General features: G+C 30.6%; 1 protein-coding gene across 1 annotated transcript in view; it reads right to left on the bottom strand.

Annotated features, from left to right (window-relative positions):
* Positions 1 to 5967: 5967 nt before the first annotated feature.
* The window catches only part of SLO2 (slowpoke 2), a 101886-nt gene continuing 82416 nt past the window's right edge, over positions 5968 to 25437 (bottom strand). The window contains exons 11-23 of the mRNA XM_018549342.1: positions 25226 to 25423; positions 24598 to 24824; positions 23659 to 24180; positions 21028 to 21189; positions 19049 to 19202; positions 13963 to 14068; positions 13728 to 13855; positions 12899 to 13150; positions 12371 to 12482; positions 9198 to 9383; positions 8560 to 8691; positions 7755 to 7868; positions 5968 to 6895 (exon numbers count right to left, since the gene is read on the bottom strand). Of these exons, the coding sequence (XP_018404844.1) occupies positions 5996 to 6895; positions 7755 to 7868; positions 8560 to 8691; positions 9198 to 9383; positions 12371 to 12482; positions 12899 to 13150; positions 13728 to 13855; positions 13963 to 14068; positions 19049 to 19202; positions 21028 to 21189; positions 23659 to 24180; positions 24598 to 24824; positions 25226 to 25423 (3193 nt within the window). The 3' untranslated portion in view covers positions 5968 to 5995. The remainder of the gene's footprint in view (positions 6896 to 7754; positions 7869 to 8559; positions 8692 to 9197; positions 9384 to 12370; positions 12483 to 12898; positions 13151 to 13727; positions 13856 to 13962; positions 14069 to 19048; positions 19203 to 21027; positions 21190 to 23658; positions 24181 to 24597; positions 24825 to 25225; positions 25424 to 25437) is intronic.

The raw sequence follows: 25437 nt of genomic DNA on the forward strand, positions 1-25437 counted from the left end.
ATACCCCATTTTTTTATTCTCTAACCTAATTTTATAAAAGAATAAAAAGAAAGTGATATTTTGTAAAGGAATGAAAACGCAGAGAAGAAAAAATTAAATAAGTAATTTAGTAACTATAATGTTAAATTTTTACTTATAATTTGAAAAATAAGAATATTGAATACATGTTAAAAATTCAGTTATTACTTCATTATTACTTAACATTTTTTTTTAAAAGTTACAAAAGTCATTATTTCTTTTAGAATGTCCATTGCGTTTTTCTCAATTATTTCAAAAATTTTTTTAATGCGTATTTAAATGAATTTCTGTACAATGTTATTACTTATTAGCATTTCTAGTATACTTCTACACATATGTATAATTAATATAATATAATAATCGGGATAGTAAGATAGAAAATAAGAAACTTTCTTAATAACGAATATTATTAACAAATATTATATAACAGATATTATGGAGAAACGCTCTTTTTACTGCTTTATAATAATTTATTTATAATAAATTTACATGCATATCGCACGCATCGCGTTACAACATCGCATTAATATATACATATGTATATATCTTCTTTTTATCTATATAGATACATTCTCTCTCTTTCTCTCTCTATTTTCTGTTTTTATTTTTTTACATTACGTACAGTTACGTTTACATTTGTATTTGTGGTCGAGGAATGCTTAATTATGTAAATCTTATCGTAAGAACCAGCTGGACACTTCTGTAAGACTCATGCCATTCGAAGAGAGCTCATTCGAGGTGCACCAAGCTCTTGCTTAAACTTTCGAAGGAACTTGTGTGATATCTGGTGCATCCGCAAGAAAATATATGCGCTTCTCTTCAAATTGGAGAATAAATTCACACTTCCAAATATGGCCTCTTCTAGCAAAGCGGCATATAGCAAAATAATTGTAATTAAAATACCTGAGAAAGTGAATATTAAAACTATATGTAAATTTAATTACTTCTTGGAGATAAAACACATATAAATTTTTTTTAATAAATAATATAATTAATTTTAAGCATATTTTTTAAGATGAGAAAACATGCTACATAAAATATCTGATATAAATAATAAATATTAATAAGGAAGTATATTCATTAAAATTAAACGTACGTCACATTACAATCATGCGAGAATCGTGAGAGAAAAGAATAATGGTCCGCATTTTCATTATACTATATTTACTATTAAACTATCTGATTGACTGCTGAATAACTATTTGATTCTTATTTTATATTGATTAAAAGAAATATTAAGTGAATAGAATTCAGACAATCAATGCACTAAATTTAGGAGAAAATTTGAACCAAATCGTGTAGTTGTGAAAGATATATTAAAATTATCAAAAGAATCAATTCAGTATACTAAATATCATTTTGTTTTTAGGAAACTTACAGCCACTAAATGTGTACTCTCGCGTAATAAAGGCACGAGTACTGTACAAGCGATTTTATAAATATTATATAATTAAGAAAAAAAATTTGTGCTCTTCGAGTTTCACATTACGAATATGGAAAATAATTTTTGTATCATTTCAAGACTACTTTGAATTCTAAACATGAGTAAAATTGTCATAAAGTTATTAAAGTATCAAGCTCTAATAACGACAAATTTAACTATCGATGGATGTGGATGTTGATACATATTAAACGAGAAAAGCTGAACATGAACATTAATAATACTTTTTTTTATCATTAATAACTTTGAGAAAATTTTGCTGTAAGAAAAAATGAACAATTACATAGTTCCATTACTAAAAAAATAGTCAAGTTAATACGGTTTAATTAATTACCAATGCTATCACAAAAATTATATTTTTAAACATAACGCATTTTCTTTATTTTCACAGATTTTACATGTTTTCATATAAATTGAGATATATTGAATATATTTCGAATAAGTCAAATCAAATTCAGTGTTCTGCTTTTCGAAATATCAAACACACGTTGCTCACACGATAAATCGTTGTATTCCCACATTATGTACGTATTGTATGGGCAAGATCAATTCTTGCATATTGTAAGCAAAGTTTCACGAAATCGATCGCGCTCTCATTCGAAATGTAAGTCGAACAATCTTCCTCGAGAGCGGCAAGCATCATGCGACAGATTGCTGTAACTTTGCCGCATTAAATTTTGTAACATGATACTCTATAGATTATTAAATTCAGCTATGAAGAGTCAGGTCACATCATATTGATCCTATAATTAATTACAAGTTATATATATTCTTCGAATAATTGTTTTACTCGCTCTCGCAATATTGAGTGGATACATGGACGCTTTCAATGCATCCTTAAAGTTAAATTTATTTTTGCAATTTTACAATGTTAATCGTGCCATCGAGATATTTTTTCACACAAACAAAACAAGTTTCATGATACACTGTGTCACTTGAAAGTATTCTCAATTCAATCGGAATTCTCTTTAAAGAGAAGGAAAGAAAGTTTCATCAAAAAGTCTTAAGAACTTGAGCAAAATTTTTAATTGGAAATAGAAGATGATAAATTATGTAATTTTTGTTTTCTTTGCTAATACTATTTTAGATAAAAGCATTGTCAAAACAATAATTCTATTGCAGTCGGGTGGTCTTCTCTTTGCCATACGTTCCTCGGTAAAATTATACAAAACTGACAAGTTTCTCTAAATCGATTATTGTTTAAGTCAAGATCGCGATATTATGTATTTTTTATATTTGAAATTCAGACATTTTTTCTACTTACTACATAAAAAATTCTTCCTTCTTCTCTGAAAAATGATTTGTTTACAAGGTATCTACGTATTAAAATCGACGAGCTGTCATCGACAGATTTAGCGCTAATAAAAAAAAAAAAAAAAATAAAGAGTTAATAAGAAAAAAAGTATGATATAAAGTGAAAGAGAACGATTTAATTAAAGATTCAAATGCGTAGGTGACCAATGTTGAATATGGCCGATTTTGCTTCAATCAAATAATAGACCGACGAAAATGTGATAATTTATTGTACGTGATACGATAATTCTGATATTTTCAATTGTGTGGGTGTAAAGCAAGCCTGAGGGAAAAGAGACATAGTGTGTTACTTATCTTACATTTTGATTTTATACAAAGCGCATTTAAAACCTGCCTCACACCTCGTCTCATTGTCAGTTTCGTTCAAAAGAATTATCGTATTTACTTTGGCTGATCTATTCCATAAATCTACTTTTTAGTTTTCTGATTTGCACCCTTGAAAATCAAATTAAATTTAAATTACCAACTATTTTCTAACATAGTTTTCTCAATAGACGATGTAACTTGTTTTATCTGCATTTATGCAGGTAAAGCATTTATTACAAGGTTAATTACATAAAATAAATTAAAATAATTTTTTATTATTTTAATTAATTTTATGTGTAATAAATTAATAATTATGGATTAAATTGCAAAAATTAAATAACAATGAATTAATTTTTTTATTTTAATATTACTAATTAGAATAAGATACATATATATTAATTTTATTTACATAAAAAATTAATAAAATAAATAATAATGTAAAGCATATTTATCTAAAAGTTGTTTTGTGGAATAGATTTTTGACTGCGCATTTAACTTTAAATTAACTAAGCTTAATGAAAGCAATATCGAAGCAGATCTCGATAATGTAACTCGATAATATAACTCGATTGGTCGAAGAAAAGTGTAAATTGGTCAACGAACAATTGCATTTGGCTGTGAGCGTCACGATTGCGGCGCGCGGCGTCACGTCAAAGATTAAATTCTATTGTGGCTAGTTGCACCAATCTGGCTAGCTGTGGTGCACTTATATCTTCCTCAGATAGCACTTCATCATTAATTTTTCAAATATCATTTTAAAAATTTTTTACATATTTTTAAAAATTTTTATAATCCTATATAATTATTCTTTCTTGTCAAAGTAACTACTTGGAAGATATGACAATCTAGAAAAAAACATCCACAGTTAGATAATCCGATCGGTGCAACTCGTCTTGAGCCGCGAATAACGACCCACTCGAATTTGACTAATTGAACGAATTCTTGGATTATCAAGCGAGAATAATATTATATTTACTCGCTAACGATAATTAACTCTTAGGCTAATATCCACGAAACATGGATAGAGGCTGAAACTAATAAGGGAGTAAATTAATTAGAAGAAGAAGAAGAACAAGATAATATGGTAATAACAATTCGTGCGATTCATTTGCGATCGATTTTTGTCTGTCACGTAATTTTCACGATACAGTACAATACGGTTCTTGTCTATATATAATTGATTTAAAATATCGGCCGTAAATCTCGGCGTCGTTATGAAGGTCGACAATCGTCCTGCGATTTGACATTAAAATTCATTGACAATTTATTATTCACGCGAAAAGTCATGATAATATATGCGCATGTTCTAAGCACTTAAATCTTTCTAAAATACTCTTTTTCTTATTTATGTGTAGATATAATGATGACTTCCGCGTGAGCGGCACTCTCGCGTGATATGATTAAAATGTGGTCATACATCGTATCTCTATGATATATATGTATATATATATAATAGACTCTTTCTCGCCATAAATTTTCTCTCTATTATAAAATTATTCACGCTCGACCGCTGAGCGCGACGCTAGGTAAGAAACGAGAAATACATTATATGTAGAAGATTTCTATTGTATACTCTCGATAATTGCATCTTGAGAATGTATGAAATAGATGACGGACAAGCATTTATTATAAATTGTGATTTAATTTTAAAATTATTAATTGTAAATTATTAATTGTAATTGTGATAATTATAAGTTTAAAAAATTAACTTTTCAATAAAAAAAATTTATTTTTTCTCTCTATCTCAATTAAAAGAAAATCATCGAAAATAAATAAGATTTACAGCAATTTTTGTTACATTTCAAATTTAAACAAAGCGTTTTTCAAATCTCTCACAATTAAGAAAATGTCAATTTTTGTAATTTGTGTTATAATTGTAAGTTCAGATGGCTAGTGATTAAAAATATGTGCTTGTCAACTGTCATACAAAGCATTTTTTAAGTGCCATTTTGCGCACTAATTTTATACGAGTTACTGCCTGATGAATGTAGTCGTAGACACGAATGTCGATACGCTATAGGCGACTTCGAGAGCAAAACGTTTAAGAACGTAATTACTATTAGTACAAATTATAAAAAGAAAACACAATATGAAACTCATAATATATTGTGAGTATTATATCGCCTTCTAATAACAAAAAGGCGCATATTGATTTCTGATTGACGCGATTCTTTATCAATAATCGTAATAGCACTGAAATTTTCGACGAGATCTTTCATAGAAAGCATACTCTTCAAAGAACCAATGAGTCTGACGTATCACAGTTACGATATACTTGCGTTTAAATTCACGAATTGTCATAAATTGCGTCATTTCAAAGTGAAAAAAATTGTCTTAAACTGGGAATAGTTTAACAATTTTTATTAATTCTAAATTGTAAAATTAAGAATTTAATGTTTAATATCAATAATTATTTTATAAAAGTTTATTTTCATAAATCTTAACAATTGATAATTGATTGAAATAATTTAAATGCCAATATAACAATGAACTGCATTAATAATTTATGAGTTATTTGACTGTAATAAAGTTATTAAATTTATGCATTTATATTTGAGGACTATGAAGACTATAATACATAAATTAATTCTAAGAGAGTCAGAACTGAGTTAAACTTGTCGAAATAATCTCATCCCAGCTTTACTTTACCTATTGCAAAATATATTTTCTAATACTCGTAATAGTCATTAATTTGACGTGGTCAATTTCATCGAAACACCTTGCTCTCCAGCCGTCTCATCCATCTGGCTTAGTCAGTTCCACGAAATACGCTGTTAAAATATCCTTTATCGATCTGTTATGATCATTATAAGGACGTCATTCTTGACGTCGCCTAGCATTAAACGTTATGTGGGAACGCTACAGCCACTTATTTCGTGCCACGCCGGAGAGCCTGCGTCCCCACATTAGGTTATATCATACTATTGTCCCCTGTATATGTTGCGGATCTTGTGTGGCACCCTGCATCTGCGGCGATTGGCAGGGCGAGCCCATTGGACATTGAAGAGAAGGTGGATCGTAGAGACCACCTAAGGAGCCGCCGAGGCCCGCGCCGAGACTGGGTCCCAAGGCTGCGTTAAGTTCCGGCATGGAGGGCAGACCTACGTCGAGGATACCGGTATTACTAGCGCTGCCGCCAGCCTGCGAACCCTCCTCTGGTGGTGTCACCTCCAGACCAATCGAACCATTCAAGGCAATCTTGATCGAGTTGTGATTGGAGGGATATGAAAGCGCACCCAAACCAATGTCCTCCAAACTACTCTTCCGCCTGGTCGTCAAACCCTGCCTCAGAGAATTACTGCGTCGCAGCAGAATGTCGTCGACCACCCTCAACGAGTTCGAACGACCGCGCAGAGTGCCGGCCACGGTAGGACTGTCTGGTAAAGACAGCGAATTTGACTTGGTCGTGCCTAAGGGTGGCGCTCTAGCTAAACCTATGCTGGAACCGCGACGACTACCCGGTCCGCCGGTCTGCAGACCTGCTGCCGCAACTGCTGCGCTCATCTGCGATACTAGCTGCGCAGAACAGAAGCTGATGTTGCTCTTGCGTCGAGAGTTGTGCCGTTCGAAGGTCTTCTGTGCGGAGAATGGGCTAGGTCGCACCAAATAGACAATGTCACCTTCTTCGAGTTTTAGATCGCAGCTTGGGTTGATAATCACATAGGAGAGACTGTTACGTTTCTCTGATACATCGTCATAGTCAGCAACCGGAAGGTTCAGCGATTCCATCCGTGAACGCACTAAGTTCGCAATCTCCGCCCGTTCGATCTGCTGCGCATGATTGTCGCGTGCTTCGTCACCAAGACTCACCGAATACTGAAGGTATATGAAAGAGATAATAAAATATTAATATAAATCTGTACTCGCACAAGTATTTTAATGTGACGATCGATATATCAATGAGGTGGTCTGAATAACGCATTGGTTATTCCACCTTATCTTTTATCATAATTTGTTATAATAAAATAGTGATAAAATAATGTAACATTGTGCACTCGAGATTACGTGCTCTTTATAAAAGTGCAGGATAAAATAAAGAACTGCAATCTTTGTAAAACACCGTAATTGCAAATAAGAGATTTTGTAATATTTTCTAACGCGATTTTGTTGTAATTAGCGATCTGGTACTGCTTGTTATATATGAAAGTAGATTTATAAACTTTTCAAGAAATCGGATAATATCTACATGTAAATTATCAAACGTAATAAATTCAAATGGGCAAATATATGCATACAATATTTATCTTTTCACGATATGCAACAAGTAGCTTAACGCGCGCGGCTTTTATGATATTACAAAACCTGTTACCACTTCACTGTTATAGCCACCTTCTCGATATCGGCTGACCGCCACAATCGGTCTTAAATCTATATATATAACAGATAAAAACATTTTTGATTTCGCGAAGACGATCAAAAATTCTTGACGTGTGTATAATCAATCTCGGGGATAAGTTTTACATGCGCTGCTGTGCTGCGGCAGACGAGTCTGGACGTCCATCAGAGAGAGAGAGAAAAAGAGAGTGTGAGTGAGGAAGGAAAAAGAGAGAAAGAGAAAGGTATGAAGAGACAGAGCGATAGTAAGACAGAGGCGAGCATGGAGGGTAAGACAAAAGTAGATTTATAAAACGACCAGAAAGAAAAAGAACAGCCACCACGTCGACGTTTTACTCACAGCAGATGCACCCTTGTCGCGGGTACCGCAATTTGCAAGGCACGAAGCTGCCGCCGAATGACGCACCTTGTACGTCACACCGACGCCGGCGTCGCTTTCCGCGTCTGAGTCGCCCTGTTAAAACGACAAGCAATTCTACCCTTACTAATAATAGCGCATCTAAAAAGCTGCGATTTCGCACAGCGCAGCGTCGCGGTCGTGTTTCGCGTCAGAGTACACAGCACGTTGCTGTGGCTCGATTAGAACAATCGCCCGCTCGATTTCTTCCATCGAAGTGCTTCTCGCTGAGGACATTAACGCTCCTCGAAAACACGAGCGCTTTGTACCGTATTTGTCAGATGAATTGTATTTGAACGGCCTATTGTCTTTGCTTTCGTAGAATTTTATCTATCAAAGCATACATTATAAAGTTCATAACTATAGCTATTAATTAAGGTTCTATTTTTTTTTTTACTATATTTATTATATGTCGGAAATTAAACGAAAGCTGTATCGCAATCGAGCACACTAAATCTAACACGATGCATGTTTAAAGACGCAAAGACCAATGAATTGGGGAGACAACGTGCTATGAAAGTTCGACAAGATGCAACGATTTCGATTCGTTATTTATGCGCGGTAGGAATAGGCCGAGAAATGCCACGAGAAGAAATGGGGCAGAAAACGAAATCAAAAGAAGGAGCGAGAGCACAACCATGCGCTACTCACAGCTGCCATTCAAAGAATTTTCCTGTCTTTAGAAAGTACAAGTAACAAACTCTACTTCGACTATATTTCTTTCTAGAAATCTGAAAGTTACACTTACGTGCGAGGAGTCAGATACAGTAGTATCTTGCGTCCTGTATATTCCAATAGGAATTTCGCAGGTAGTCGAACAAAGTTTTTGATATAATCTGCCATATGTTCTTATCCACATGTCATCCTTCGTTATACGCATCTGCAATCATTCCATTATATTCACTAAATAATATAAATAACCAAATATGAGAGATATATAGAATATGTTTTATAATTCTTTATAAATATATTCGTAACCCTTCATATTGTAATTTCTATATATCGCTCCTTTAAAAATAACACTACAACTCGAAAAACAATTTTCGAGTTATTACCATGAATGAGTAAACATTATCCTATCAATCATCAAAAATGACTAATTTTATAAAAAAAAATCTTCAAAATTGTCGCAATACAAAAAGGATAATTTAGAAAAACTCGTCAAAGTTGTCATAATTCAAAAAGGTCAGTTTTTTAGGGTTGTCAGACAAAAATTATATCCTGCCAAGCTGTAATTTTGACAATGAGACATTTTTTCGTTAAAAGTGAAATATTGTAAAACATCCTGTATATTGAAGATATTATGACTAATATTGTAATATGAAGGAATTAAATAATGTTCTCGTTACATTTGCAGATATTTCCTATTAACATAATATTACTTACCGATGTTAGAAACCCAGATCCTGGTGCTTGATCTACTCCCAGTAATAGCCTTACGAATGTTATCACGTAATCTTTGACGAACGCTTGGTAAAGCAAAGTATCTAACATCGAGGCGCTGAAGACACTGCCGGCGGCGAATGGCAATCGGAACATGTACGATATGTGAGACCCTCTTTCCTTTTCTCTCTATAAACATTATCAATCATCAATTTTATTTATTTATATAAATAATATTCCGGTTGCTCTGCATACAATCGCTCCTAAAATCTGTTATAAATTCTCACACATCTCCCGGGTCTCCCGGTATACAAATATTTCTCTCTTCTCATTTAAATACATCCTGAGTGTGTCAACATTTTCAGTCAGGCAAACAATATTAATATTTAAGTGCTCCAATGAATATTTCTAGCAAACAAACGCAAGCATTTGTTAATTCTAAACCATATATTGACATCGTAAATAAAATATTAAAAATACGTTATTGATTAAAATAAGATAATTAAAAAAAAAATTAATCAGCATTATAATATATCTAGCAGTTTCTATAACATATCATTAAAGAGCGCATAAAATAAAAAAATCTGTTATATAACAAAATGTACGATACATACCCTTCAAGGATGTACTCGATTTATATTAGATAGAATTAACTTTTTCTTTTTCTCTTTTAATAATTCAAGCTAATTTTGATTAAAAAATTTAAATTTGTAACAGACCTTAATATCTGATACATTATAATTTAACCAATATTTTAAATATTGTAAATTTTTGAATATCCAGTACATCGCATCGCATCATGCAATGTAACATGACGTGACATAAGCAATCTAACTTTTTTGTCTCCATATACAAAAGAATGGAAATTAAAAGATCGGAATTGAAGATCGAAAACCCATCGCATAATGATGGTATATCAAAGAAAAAGAAAGGAAATTTCCAAGTTTAATGTGAAACATATTTAACTTAAAAAACTAATATGTTTTAAACGTTTTAAGATTTATGTTAATATTTAATTAGCTTAAGGCTCGCACAGATTAGTCGTTGATTGAATCGTGACGCTATCACGTACATAAACAAGAAATGATACGTTGAATCTTCTTGCACATCATTTGTAAATAAAAAGAATTTGGATAAAAAAATGAGATTATTTTAAAATAATTTTAAAATTAGAGAGAGAGAGAGAGAGACCGAAGCTATCCTTACCCCTCTGTAAATAGCCACAAAAGGCAGTGAAATAAAAACGCGAAAGGCTTACTTCAATATTTTTGGAACTACGTTACAATTTTGCTACAATATTGTTGGAATGGACTGTATAGGAACACTCACTTGCTGATTTAAATTTAGCGCGTTAAAGATTACAATAATCACTTTTTTATCTAGATCACAGCAAAGAAGTTAAAATTTGTAACTCTGTATGTAATTTATCTCTTTACTTGGTAGTAAGAAACAAATTCATCAACAATTGTTTAATTTAGAATATATTATAATTTTTTAATGATCACGTGTGTCATACATCTCTCTATAAAAGATGCCAGGTAAAGCAGATTAATCTTTCATGCTTTAATATAATACTGAAATATAATACTGAAATAGTACATTGTGTAACATGTAGGTATGGTAAGTTGTTTATTGTGCGGCACGGGCGCGGGGGAGCGCACTCGCTTCGCTCGTGCTCCCGCGCCCGCGTCGCACAATAAACAACTAAGCATATGAGTTACACACAGAATTTTTCATTACAAGTGCTCGTCGTAATGTGCCCTATACAGCAACGTTTTTTTTTGCGCAGAAGAGTGGGATTAGAGAAATAACTTAACGGCTTGAGGTATTGTTTATTTACCATACGCAAAAGCGTTAAGGTGTAGGGCACATTACGTGCACGTGTAAGGAACAATAAAATAATAAGTGTATGTGTTTGTGTAGAAAACAAAAAAGTTTATGGTATTTTTCAAGGGTTCTAATCTATTTAGCATCAATTTCAAGACATGTGTCACTATGTTATAACATTTAAGTTAAAATTAAAGTGTACTAAACTATTGATAATATCGATATTTTGAGTGCAATGAAGTAATAATATGGGGCAATACAAGAGATGAAGATATGATCAGTTATAATTGTGACTCATGCATCGATACCTATAAGTTCATAAGCGACTACTTTTAAAATGTTCTTAAAGTTATCAATATTTTTTATGTTTTCATCGCTCTCGTAAAATATTTCGCGCGCGCACGCGCTTAAAATGATTATTATAAAAAACTTTTCTCTCTTTAAAATTTATTATTGGGTATACTTTTAATCAATATATACATATACGTACTTAAAAATAATTATTTATAATAGATTTATAATTTTGATCGTATAATCAATTCATAATTAATTATAATTAATTTTATATAAAGATTAAATATTTCTTCCAGTAAGCTATTTATTCAAAAGAATTTATTTTGTACGAAATAATATTCATGTAATGACCAATCTAAAGAAACTAGAAAACGATAGTAGACGCGTCAGTTATAATATAATTATATGTCCTACGATTTATTCTCTTTAAAATTTTATTTAAAAAAATGTTATCTTAGGTTCTTCCGTGTATATCACGGACTAAAGAATAAAGTAAAGATGCGATGGCGTTGGTAAAGTTGACAAGCGGCGCGAGGGTGGATGCGGAAAGCAGCACTTAGAGCAAAGTGATTTCCGCGCGGAGCGACTTTACTCTCGTAATTTCTTCCCGCTTTCAACGGCGTGGCTTTACGAGGCCGGTGGTCGCAAATCTTGGGAAGCGTCTTTTTAAGTTTGCCGCAACCTCGAACGCTACATCCACCAAAATTAGATTTGTACAAAAGCCATGCCGGAAAACAGTAAAGTAGGACAAACTATAGAAATAATTTTATATAAGTTCCAACTACAAACATTTTTTTATTACAATCTTACCGATATTGATAAACAGATTTGCATGGGACTGTGCAAAATATTAGTTTTATGATTAATGTAGTATTATTAGGTCAGGTATGTCGTGAATATTAAAACGAGAGCGATGATAACATTAGATATGTAGCAATCGATCAATCAATTCAACAATCAATCAATCAGAGGTTGGAGAATGAGTGATATCGTGTTACCGGGGAGCCCAACGGAGGCTCATCAGAGTTGTCATCGGTAGTAGCACTGAGGAGTACCTTTTCCATTTTGCTGAGATGCAAAGCATACTTGTCGTGTGCCCGGAACTGCATGAAACGCATATTGCTCGACTGGGACAATTCTGTTATGCTCTTTATGCTTGGAAAGAATCTATATAAAAAAAAAGAAAATAATCTCATGAAGAGTGAAAATATAATATATAATTTTATTAACAATCTTTATCTTTAATTATATTTACTATAAAAAAGCATCTTAATTTTCATTTCTTATTTTACAATACTTCATATAATCTCAATTTACGTAATTATATATTATAAAACATTATTCTATTTTGACATCATTACAAGTAGACATTAAAATAAACTATTTATTTAAAGATATTATATTTGGTATATTTAGAGATTAGAACATATACTGTATTAAAAAATAATTTATTTTAAATTAATAAATAGCAATATAATAATTTTTTGCAATTTAAGTTACGAATAATCGGAAATCAAGTTATGAAGTCGAAATATATTCTCACAGATAATTTTCGTTGCGAGACGTATCGTGCAAGCACTCACTTGAACATAGTCTGCACTGCAACAATTGTGTTGCAATCTGCCAGGGTATCCTCCTCGGCGGAATTGTTGAGTTCCTTGTTTACAACTACGACGTTTTCCGCCAAAGTGATACCAGCCCGGAGAAGATCATCTAAACAGTCGATAGAACCGCGCATCCAATAGACCAATGGAAAGTAGGACACTGCATCGAGAAACGCGATTTCCGGTTTTCTCTCCAGTAAAAGGATGATCGGATTTAATGATGTTTTCGACCTGGCAAATGTTCCTGTTTATTAATTGATCGCTTCTCCTCATATCTATGTCAGTTGGCCAATGATACAATATCTCTTTCATTCAATATATCCCTTTTATTTTTAATAAATATGCGAAACACAACATTCTCTGTTATTATGATCTATTGTTTTTAAAATCATACGCGACTTTAAAAGTGTTTTAAATAAAAACTTTTTTTAAAGATGTCAAAAATGTATATGTGAGTCCATAAATTACACTTTCTATTATAAAAATGCAGTTAATTGTAAACGACTGTAGGCCATTAAAATTGGCTTGTAATAACTCTTAGGGTTAATATTTTGATTTAAAATATTTGAGACATTTTAAATCAAAATATTAACATAATTAGAGATATACATTTATATCTATACTTTAAATAAATGCTGAATTTTTGAAATTGTTTGCTTATATTTTTTTTAGTGTAATTAAAAAGCTGTAATAATTGTAAAACAGCATAAATTTCTGCTTATATGGAAACATTTTATGATGTTTAGTGTACAATACAAACTGCAATGTTTATCAATAAACCATTATATATTAATGATGCAATAAATACCTAAAATGTGCTCTCAGTGGTATTATAAAGTTGTAAATTCCATTGCTGGCATAATCCGCTGCCAATATAATAGTCTTATTTTGCCAATTGTATTCTTTGGCGTTTCTATAACTGCAATGCTGACATACCTAATAAAACGGAAAAAAGAATTATGAATGTAAGAAATCGATAAAATCCGATTTATAATTTTTGTAATTTATTTTTACTTTTCAATCGTCTGCAGTGCTATATATACCTGAGCCAGCTGAAGGCAACAGAGAGGCTTCTTTTCTTTAAGAAGATAACACAACGTTGGTGAGACTCCAATAAAAGGTGAAACTGGCGGAAATCCCTTGACAATCCTGTAATATTGTTAAAATTTGATTATTTCGTCTCAATCGGCTTTGCTAGATTTTGGCCTATTAATTGTTAAGTGCCAAATGTTAATTGAAACATTCCAGTGATAACGCGATTATTTATAGAAAGGCATTGATATACATAATACATATAAAAAGAACAAAGTTTAACTATATTTTGATTCTGTAATTCTTAACGACAATGTGTCGATATACTTGTCGTTAAGAATTACAGAGTACTGTATATTTGTTTCTTAAGAATTAAATTAAAAATAAATTAATTTTTTATTACGTTTTGTATTTAACAAATGTAGATATATGTATAATAATTATTTTTCTATAAAATATACACAAAAATATGTAGCTCTTCTATGAAAGAAACTTGACTCTCTCTCAACGTTATTCACTAGTCTTTAGTTCCTTGAAAGCTAAAAGTAAGTCGTTTAAGAGATGAAAGGGTGCAAGTCGATTTAAATTATACTTTCAGAGTATTTTCTTGTTACGCGATCCAAACTATAAATAGTTTAATATTAGAATAGTTATGTTTGGCCGAAAGCATTTATCACGCTTATAATGTTGTATTTGTAAATTACATTCCAAAATAGTTTATATCCATGATTAATTAGATAAAAAATGTTTAGGAATTTTTTATGATAAAATTAATGATTATAAATATAAGTTCAGCGTAGAACTTTAATTTTTCTTTTTAACCATTATTAATTTGCATTTTAAGTAACAACAAAATTAAAATGATTAATTATCCCAAATTAATAATTCAGAATAATTTAAGAAATACATATATGCTATTAATTATGTTTTACTGTGGATTTCATATTATATAATTTTTATATGTGGCTTATGATATGTATTTAATAAATATTAAAATTTAATTTATATTAACAAGAAGAAGGAAACCAATAACGGTCGAAGCTGGATCACAAATGCTTATTAAAATTATGTGTGAATTTTATATACCGCGTATGTAGTTTCCCTATCACATGCCGAAATTTTTTTCAGACTTACAACGCAACTCTAAACAACTACCGCGGTAATATCACTTTAGTTAAATTGACAATCAATCTAACAATTTTGATGCTTATAGCATCTTATTGGATCTTAATAATATAAAAATTAAATATAAAAATCGACTGTCGAAAATTTCAAATAAATAGAATAAATAGGCTAATGAGAGTAAATTCGCTGTTAGTAATGCGAAATTATAAAAAATATATATTTATTAACAATTAAAAAATATCATATATAAAACTTCTAAATATTAAGCTGATAAGAACAGATACTACACAGTCTACCAGCTGGGCGGATTAAGCTATTTGTGATATTTTTATTCGTTGGCTGGGGGAAGAATCCCCCAGCAACGTAGTTTAGTGCCCATGGGGGGGGGCCTCCTGCCCCCCGCAATATATATATAACTTTTTTTGCGCGCGGCATAGCCGCTTTTCTATGTTGTATTACCCCAGGGGAGATATGCCCCCCTGGGGAAAACTTTTGAATAAAGCGAGTTTATCTGTTCTTATCAGCTTAATATCTAGTAATTTTATATATGATATTTTTTAATTGTTAATAAATATATATTTTTATAATTTCGCATTACTAACAGCGAATTTACTCTCATTAGCCTATTTATTCTATTTATCTTAATAATATGTTGAAAGACATATATTAAAATTTAACGATGTAATATTTAAAGTAATGATAAATCAAACTCTATGAAAAATAATAATAACTCTGCGAAGAATATCGCAAGTTGGCGTTTCGTCCCGGTTTCGTGGAAACTGGACTCAACAGTAAGGCATTGTAATGGAAACCTACCTTAGACGCCTGTTTAAGTTATTAAATCGAGATTCTATATATACAGATATACGCGTATCTCAGCACTTGCGAGAAATTTGCGAATATCGATAGACCTCTGATGGCGGATCGACGTAGTAATATTCTTCGCAATATTTATCTAAAGTAGTAATAACGTCTTTTTTCAGGCTGACGTAATTTTAACAAATACTAAAATCTTTTTAAGACCGTACGATTGATAAACAATAAACTAACAAGAAGAAGGAAACCAATAACAGTCAAATTTATATTTAATTTAGTGTAGTCAAAAACTACATATGTATAACACATATATTATAATTGTAGAATTATTGCAACAGCGTCTTCTCTTAACGACGAAATATTGTTATTTCCAATACATACTTACGACACCACTTTAACGAGCAAGTTTCTAAGTTATGTAACTATATATGTACATAAACTATATTATAATAAGTAAAATTAAAACAAATAAAGTATATTGTAATATAAATAAACAAGCAAATCAAATGGAGACGTGTAGAAGCGTTAAGTAAAAGACTCACCCTTTGAAGCTGCTGGACGGAAGTCGTGCGGTAAGACGGCAGTGCACAAGGACGATGCAAGAAGGAAGACATCGAAAACATCCATGAGGACATATAAGGTGTCAGGCAGGACAGCATCGAGCAGCGATTCAACGGCACCGTCCGGTGCCGTTAGTGAAACAGGCATTGAGAGACATTGAGACAGGATACATTGACCATTGATTTGCACGATTATATTTAAACGATTAAAGATGAATAAACAGTGCGACAAAACATTCGCGTTGCGCATAAAACCATCCGATCTATCGTGTTTGACACTTCTCAGAAAGATAGATAAAAAAAGTATAAAATAATACAAATTGTAATTAAAAAAATCCGTCGTTGGATTTCTAATTTTGGGGACCTACTTCTCGAAGCTCTATAATATTTTGCACAAAAACACATTCCAAATTTTCTTAACTATGAAGAGTTCGATCATATTTACTGCTAGCTATATAGGCATAGCACTAATGCTACTTAAGACTATTAAAATAAAACATTATTAAAGCCATTAAAATCTTAATTAAAAAATTTACGATAACCGCGCAAATAATTCGCGTACAGGGTGTTTTTTTTACTCGATAAAACAGGTGTGTTATTTTTTATGTTATGACAAAATATCAAAGGGAAAAATTGTTTGTTTTGAAAACATAAATATTATAATAAATAGAATTCTTTAAATCATATTTTTTCAGATTTCAAGGTTATTGCAATATTAAGGAAATCCTAAAACAGTCTGTACTACCGATTCAGTAGGACTTACACGCATACGATTTACGTGTGTCATTGACGTGTCACTACATTAATTAACATCGCATCTTTAACTATACAACAACACATAATATTAATTATTACAAAGAATTCTTTTCCATTGAAAAATAAACGTATAAAATAAAAATTAGAAGGTAAGAACAAATTATCAATTAATTATATTATTAATTCTAAGTAAATTTTTATATTAAAATTAAAAATAAAATTTTATTGTTAATATATTTGAATGTTATGAATATTAAATCTTTTCACAACTGCTTTAAGATAACTGATATATAGATATTTAGGTATATAAACATAATATTTTCTGTAATAAATTAAAAATTTATTAAGGAATAAACATTAAAGAAAACGAACTTTTAGTTATTTAATATTATAAACATATTATAATAAAACAGTAATTCGAAATCCGTTCTAAAATATTAGAATACACAACATGAATAAAAGTTATGTTTACAAATAAACACAGGCTTAATAGAGGTAACAAAGTAAATTACATGCACGTATAATATAGTTATTATTTACACGATCGCTTTTCACGATCTACATTTTTTAATTAAGATTTAATTTTAAAATTGAGATTACATTAAGATTTTAATATTATATTATATACATTTTTTGATAAATACTTTAAGTTATTCTATAAAATTTCAGATTCATACTAATAGAATATTTTATAATTGCAACCATTTCTGCTTGTAAAAGTTAGAGGGTGCAAATATAGGTCGTTTCACTACACTGTCAACACTTACGCCTACGTAAACTAATACTAACTTTCTGACATGATCGTGATGTCGAGAGAACGTAAGATAAAGATGAAAGCATACCGTGAAGAAACGGGAGGTAGACAGTATATTCATATAACTCCCGGAGTACACCTATATGAGCATCCTCTTTTTCGCGTTTTAACACTAATGATGTCATTAAATTAAAAACGCGTCGAACTGTATGGTTGTACGGTTTTGTTCAGGAAAATATGAGTGACCCCATCTCTGACGTAATTCGGCAGAGGTTTTTTAAAATTTTACAATAATATATAAAATAGAATTTAAAAAATATTGGTAGCCAAAGATATAACATTATTTTTATGAGAATTCTACTTGTTAAGTAAAAAAATAAAACGTTTAAAAAAATATATAGAATAAAATGATTTTTAATAGATTAAATAATATGCGGCTATTTTCTCTCTTATTTTTATTAATTTTGCAAGACAATTCCGATAAACAATTCACTAAGAAAGAAACTCAATTTATGTCTGATAAATAAAATTTTAAATATTAAGAATTAATTTAATCACAAAAAGGGATCAATATGTATATATTAAAAAATACACATACAAATTATACCAGGAATTATTAATTATTATGATATTATTAAATTAATATATATTCATAAATTCAATTAAAAAAATTTTAGACTTTTCTTTAACAAGTTACTTATCTTCAAATGTATTAATAGTGTGTAGAAAAAAATATAAAATACATACAATATGCATAAGTATATAAGAGATACGTTTATAATGCACATAAATAAAAAAATCCGTTGCACAAGACCGAATCATGCAGGTGCACGAGACAAGGTGCGAAATTGTTTATCCTTAGAAAATTTTGCAATTGTGCTTAAAGTCGATATATTCATAACATAGTATATTAAACAATTCGGAAAGAGAAAAGAAAAGACAAAAATTCTTGCTAATAATTTTTTCTACCCGATTTATTTCTCAAGCTATTTTTCGTGCTGTATAATCGTTGAGAAGTGCTATAGTATGGATATCCTTCCATGTAATGTATCACGATGGAAGACAAGAAAAAGATAAAATACTTACGCGATCTTCTCGCTTGGCGATCGCCAAGGAACATCATCATCCATTTCATCTTCCGACTCATCAGCTTCGTGGTCTAAGGATTCTTGACCAGGAAGATGTAACGTTGAACTTGTTAACATATCTGGTACTGGTAGAATACTTGGTCTTCTGCTTCCTAAAATATATTTCAAAAAATTCTCTTTTTCTTTCCCTGTTTAATATACGAAATATTTTGTTAATTATATGTCGATACTTTTCTTTAATTTTTATAGTATATATTTACTCTTTGTTATAATTTATTATATATACAAAACTACATCTTTGAGTTTAATTTCATATAATAAATAATATCAAATCTTATTGGACCGTGAGAGTGCAAACTAAATACCGATGAGAACATGCCGTAACGATCAAGCTGGATCGTGGATGCTTCTAATTTATAATTTCGTGTGAATTTATATACTACGTATATATATTCTTAATGCGCGCCGAAATTTTTTTAGATTTACAACGCAAACTGTAATAAACTACCGCAGTACTATCACGAGTTAAATTGACTAACAATCTAACAATTTTGATGCTCATAGCATCTTGAATCTTAATAATGTTGAATGACATATTGAAATCTATGAGTGACATATTAAAAATCTGTAAATAATTAATTTGTATTGCGAAAAATATTACCTCGGCCGGGAGTCGAACCCGGATCTCTGGAATTCCATGTGAGAGTTGTAAGCCTTTTGACTACCAGGTTTCGCATGCCAGAGATCCGGATTCGACTCCCGGCCAAGGTAATATTTTTCGTAATAAAAAATTTTAAAAAAATTAATTATTTACAATTTTTAATTCGTTATTTATTAAGATCGATATAAGATGCGTAAACGATATCAATAATCGTTAAATGGTTAGTCAATTTAACTTGCAATATTACGGTAGTTTATTAGTGTTGCGTTTCAAGTCTGAAAAAATTTCGGCGCGCAATCGAAGAATTACATATGTAGTATATAAATTCACACGCAATTATTTAAAAGCATTCGTCATCCAGCTTAGACTGTTGTGGCATTGCCTTATTCAATTTAAATATTACAATGTTTTGAAATTCAATTTGATAAATAGTAACCTAATTTTAATTCAATAGATAATTTATTGAATTAAAATTTGAAAACACATAGATAAATAGCTAGACATACCTATACACTTTTTATTTATTCATAAAAAATTTTATATTTAAAAAAAGGGCAACCTTTATTTATTTAAAATTAATGTTAACTATTTAACAGAAATATATATTAAAAATTCTTTACAATAAGAAGTAATTTAATAATGTTTTATGAAAAACATTCAGAGCCATAAAATTTTTAATTTTTATAGTATGGAAACAGTATTAAAATATTTTATGAAGACATTTAATTGACAAAAGAGTATATTTTACCATATCCTAGAAATATTATATTTCAAAAAAAGTTTGTTCTATTTTAAACAAACTTACATAATGTATGATAATTTTATTTTGATCAACTTGAAACGAAGAAGGAGGATTCAGCCAACTATTTAATAAATGGATATTTTTATTTCGTTAGTATTATACAAATATTGATGTATAGTTCAAATACTGAAATTCATAACTATTTATTAAATAACTCTAAAAATAGAAATACTATCAATTAAAAGTATTTCAAATTAATACATCTCACGCAAAGGTATGTCAAATGCACAGGAACAAATTTTAATAAAATTTTGTTCAATATAATTTTACATGATTTTTAATCATCAGTTTTTAAAATTTTGGAAAAATTATAAGAAACTAAATCAAACTTTACAAAAATGACAAACTACGTATATGAACGATACTAGATCAGATGACAGAATTTTATATTCGATATAATTTTTGTTTAAACTTTTCTTTAGTATAGATATAATAAAAGAAATGTTAATATATTTTTTCTATAATTGAAAAGAGTATTCTTTAATGCTTTAAACGGTTAAAAAATAAAACTGACCTCTCCTTTGCATTAGAATTTCTGGACTAAGCAGATTTGGATTCGGATCGAGAGATCGTGGCACATCAAGATGATTTCCCGTGATAGGTGTTTGTGGCGTTGATCCTCCCTCTTTTAAGCATTGTCTCGAATCCCCGAATCCGCCGGGGTCGAGATAAGTCGCTGTAACATATAAGATTGACCGCGATAAGTGATTCTAATATCGATATTGATTCTCATAATAATCATTGGCCGATATTGCAGAAGCGTCAAAAGAAATGTCTTCATAATAACTGATAAATATTAATAAAAGACATAATGTTATTAAGACGGGAAATAATTCAATAATTCCGTATTAAAAAAACGTTATGCGAAGTTGGCCCCCAACTTTTGAAAAAATAAACTTTCTACAGTTCATTCGACTGCTCATCATTTGCATATGTATGCATGTTTTGAATTTTCGAGTTTGCATACTTCAGATAAAAAAGTTGTTTAAAAAACAACTTTTGAGGAGATAATTTTACATTATCTCCCGAGCCACGAGCAAATTAGTTAATAGACTTGTTTGCACATTTTGAAACAAGTTGATTTTTTTGTTTACACACCTTTAAACAGTTATTAATAATTAAAGTATCGAGGACGATCAACTCTAATAAAGAATGCAGTTACTATACTCAAAACGTCCTTAGTTAAGAAGTTATCATCAATTGAAGTTTCAAAGACTATTGACTTAAGTTTAATAATACATTTAAATTGTAGTTATTTACAATAAATTGATAGATCTTCGCTTGTACTTTCGAAGCAAGTGAATCTTTTGTTCGCAAACCTTTAATTAAGAAGTTATTGACAATCAAAAGGACAATTAACGTTATTAACAATTTCAAGAACAATCGACTCAGCAGGCAGATAGATTCAAATTGTAGTTATCATATTGAAAATGACATGAATCGATGTTTGTACATTCTAAAACATAAGTCTTCGTTTGCACCTCCTTATAGTTAAAAAATTACTACATTCATACAAATTCATCTACCTGAGTTTACCGTCTTCGAGATTGTTAATAACTTTAATTGTTTTTTTAATTGTCAATAACTAGTTAATTTTTTTCTATTTTTGTATTTTCTATTTTTATTCTCGTATTTTTGAATACGTTGATTAACTCATGGTATTATAAATTATTATTTTGATGCGCATCGGTCATATCGCAACCGAAATCTATATGGACGATTACCTTGACTGCCGAACATAGAACTCGCAACGAAGCGAGTAATTAGTTTTAACACTACATATAGCTTTGCAGTTTCCTATTCAGAAATTGCATTTATTGGAGATCGTTGATGACCACTGCTGAATGGCGCATGAATAATATATGCACGCAGATTACACATAAAGCGATGTATAAGCATAAACCACATGAAGAAAAATATTATATAAATGAAGAGGAAGGAATCGTTCGACACATTTCTGTAGGTTAATCTTTGATTAACGATATATATAAATATTTAATTGCATATGTGATTCAATTGCGTTATTATTTCAAAACTTTCATGTAATTTCGCTTTATAGTAGAATAAAACAATAAAATTTAAGTAGTAAGGTAAAACAACTTTGTGAATAAAATTATAATTTGTGCATTTGGCATATCTTTATGTTCTAAGTCTATTAATTATTTAGGTTATTTAAACAACTTTATTATTTTAATATTAATTTACATTTACATATATTATAGAACTTATATTTTATTATTTATTAATAAATTATTATTAATAAAATTTTATTTTATAGACAATATATGTTGTCAATTTCAATAAAGAATATGTAAATAGAAATATTAATATTTTAAAAGAATTTGCAATATATGTATATCACATTTTGTTACAATTTTTTAATTAATAGAAATGATAAGCTTGTATTGCGAAATCATTATCGTTCCTTCTTTTTCTAAAAACAGTGCTCACTATTTTATTAATTATTACTGCGACTTTACATTCACAGCTGCAAAGCATTGTGTTTTATGTAAGTGTACGTGTATGTGTTGTGATAAGATATGAACACTTAACAAGTACAAACGTCATAGATAACTTTCTAAGCAATATTTAACAATGCCTATTAGTGCAACAAATAAAAGTGCTAAAAAAGATATAAATTTAAGAAATTGTTAAATATTTTCATATTTATACCAATTGTAAACAGGTACTTATTTTGAGTCATTAACCATTTGTAGCAAGCAATTTTATTTTGAAATACATTTGCTTTAAAATTTCGGTTTTTTAATATTGTAATTATTTTAATAATTTTAAAAAATCAATTGAAAATAAATACATAAATTTCAAAGAGCTAAGCTTTTTCAATAAAAAAAAAATAAATATTAAATAATTTAAATTAATTATTAGTTAATTATTAATTAAAATTTGAGTTTGTTCATAAAAATTATATTAGAATTTTTTATATCTCTCTAGTTCAATCTAATTAATCATTATATATAGTAATTAATCTATGCTATTCTTAATATATTAATTATTTTCCTAAATTTTGGATACCTTCAAAGGAATGATTTGACGAACGAATAATATCGTACTTTTTAAAAAGAAATAAGAGACGAAAGTAAAAGAAGAAAAAGAAGAAGCATAGCGAGGCGCATGCGACACTCACGGTGGACATTGGATGCGAGTAAGTTGTAGTGTTGGGTTGGTATGGGCGTGCTAGGGACCTGCAAAATAACCTGCGGTGGCAACGGGGCCCTGTGATCTTGGGGACCGTTCGATCGGTCCTGCACACGGGGCCCCGTGCAGGTCTCCTGTCTGCAGAGTGTTTCGCTCAGCGTAATGTTACAACTGTTGGAAAATCGTTGGTGCGCGTCTGCACCGTTGCTGATTGCTGTACCGTTCCCATCGCCGCAACCGGTGCAGCTGGTCGATATCGTCGTGGTGGTAGTCGTCGTTGTCGCCGATGTTGCCCCTGTAGAATTCATGGTCGCCGTTACAGCGTTGGTCGTCGGGGTACTCATTGTCGATCCGTTATTCGCAGACGTCGCGTCCGTTTTTGTCTCGACGATCACCTGCGTCCCCTCGCCAATACCACCCTGATTATTCGCGACCACAAACGCGGAATTTTCCTCCTTGGTGATGCTCATGTAGTAGCAAGTATCGGTCTTCTTCATTATATGTCGTGGCCCTGCGTACAGAAGTACATAATTGGCGCACGTATTATGGCAGCTTTTATTCTCTATTTATAAAACTAATCAAATTATTTAAACATTTAGTTTTTTACTGTTTTTATTATTTTAGTTATTGCAATATTCATAATTTTTCCTGACGTATAATTAATCGTTTTTTTCTGGAATACTACATATTTAATCACAATAATCATAATAAATATATAAATAATTTTTACAGAAAGTTTAACGATATATCATACAACAAATTGACAAAAATTTGTATAGAAGAATGAGAAATACAAGATCTAAATTTCAATGTCTCTTGTTATTCAAGATCCTTCCTTATTTACTTTTTATTTTATTCAAGAAATAAAAAGCTGGAAAAAGTACCCAAGAAAAAGAAAAGATACCGGTAATGTGTGTCGCGAGATTACCAGGATTCAGCAGGATAGTGTCCTCGTAAAATTCCGGAAGTTCCGCCGGTCTGACTGCGACAAGCGCAACCCCGTATTTCCGGTGGCTGTGGAAGGACGCGTAGGTGAAGGATTTTCCCTCATACTCTCCAAAAAAGCGAGAGTCGCCGAGAATTATGTGATAAATCTCGTTGCCAGAACATTTACCATACAGCCTATGCCATTCTTCTTGCGACTGTTGACCTTCTCTGTGGAGAGCAAGATTTCAATTTTTCCGTTTTTATGCAATCTTATTGTACAATATAACGTTCACAATATAAAATTATACAGAGTAAACAATAGTATAAAATAATATATTTAATTGTGTATTATTTTGTAAAATGCGTTACAGCACACATTTAATAAAATCTTACAATCTCATACATATATTTGTAATTTGTTAACATATACATTTCATCGAATTGAAATTAAAATTAATCTTCTTATTTATATATGTATATATATATATATATATGTCTAAAGATTAAATTAATATTGAAGTGCAGAAATAGTCAGTGACTGATTATACATTACAAAACGTGCATGTGGTTACAGTACGGTTAATTTGTGGTCTAATTATGTTTTATGGTACACTTTAAACAGCACTTACTGTCCTCTGGATGTATGTAACAACAAGGTCACCAACGTCGATGCGCCGGGACACGTGCAATTATTTGCCAAAAGGGCGTATTTAAATTCGTCCTCGCACACCACGTGCTCCGCGAACTTCACGTGGAGCTTGTTTTCCGGACGGAAGATTTGAACATATTGAGGAACGATAGGTGCAAAATCTTTCACCGCCCACGATCTACAATTGTCAAA

The sequence above is a fragment of the Cyphomyrmex costatus genome, unplaced genomic scaffold (genome assembly GCF_001594065.2).
Source record: "Cyphomyrmex costatus isolate MS0001 unplaced genomic scaffold, Ccosl1.0 scaffold123, whole genome shotgun sequence".
In the NCBI taxonomy this organism is placed as follows: domain Eukaryota; kingdom Metazoa; phylum Arthropoda; class Insecta; order Hymenoptera; family Formicidae; genus Cyphomyrmex; species Cyphomyrmex costatus.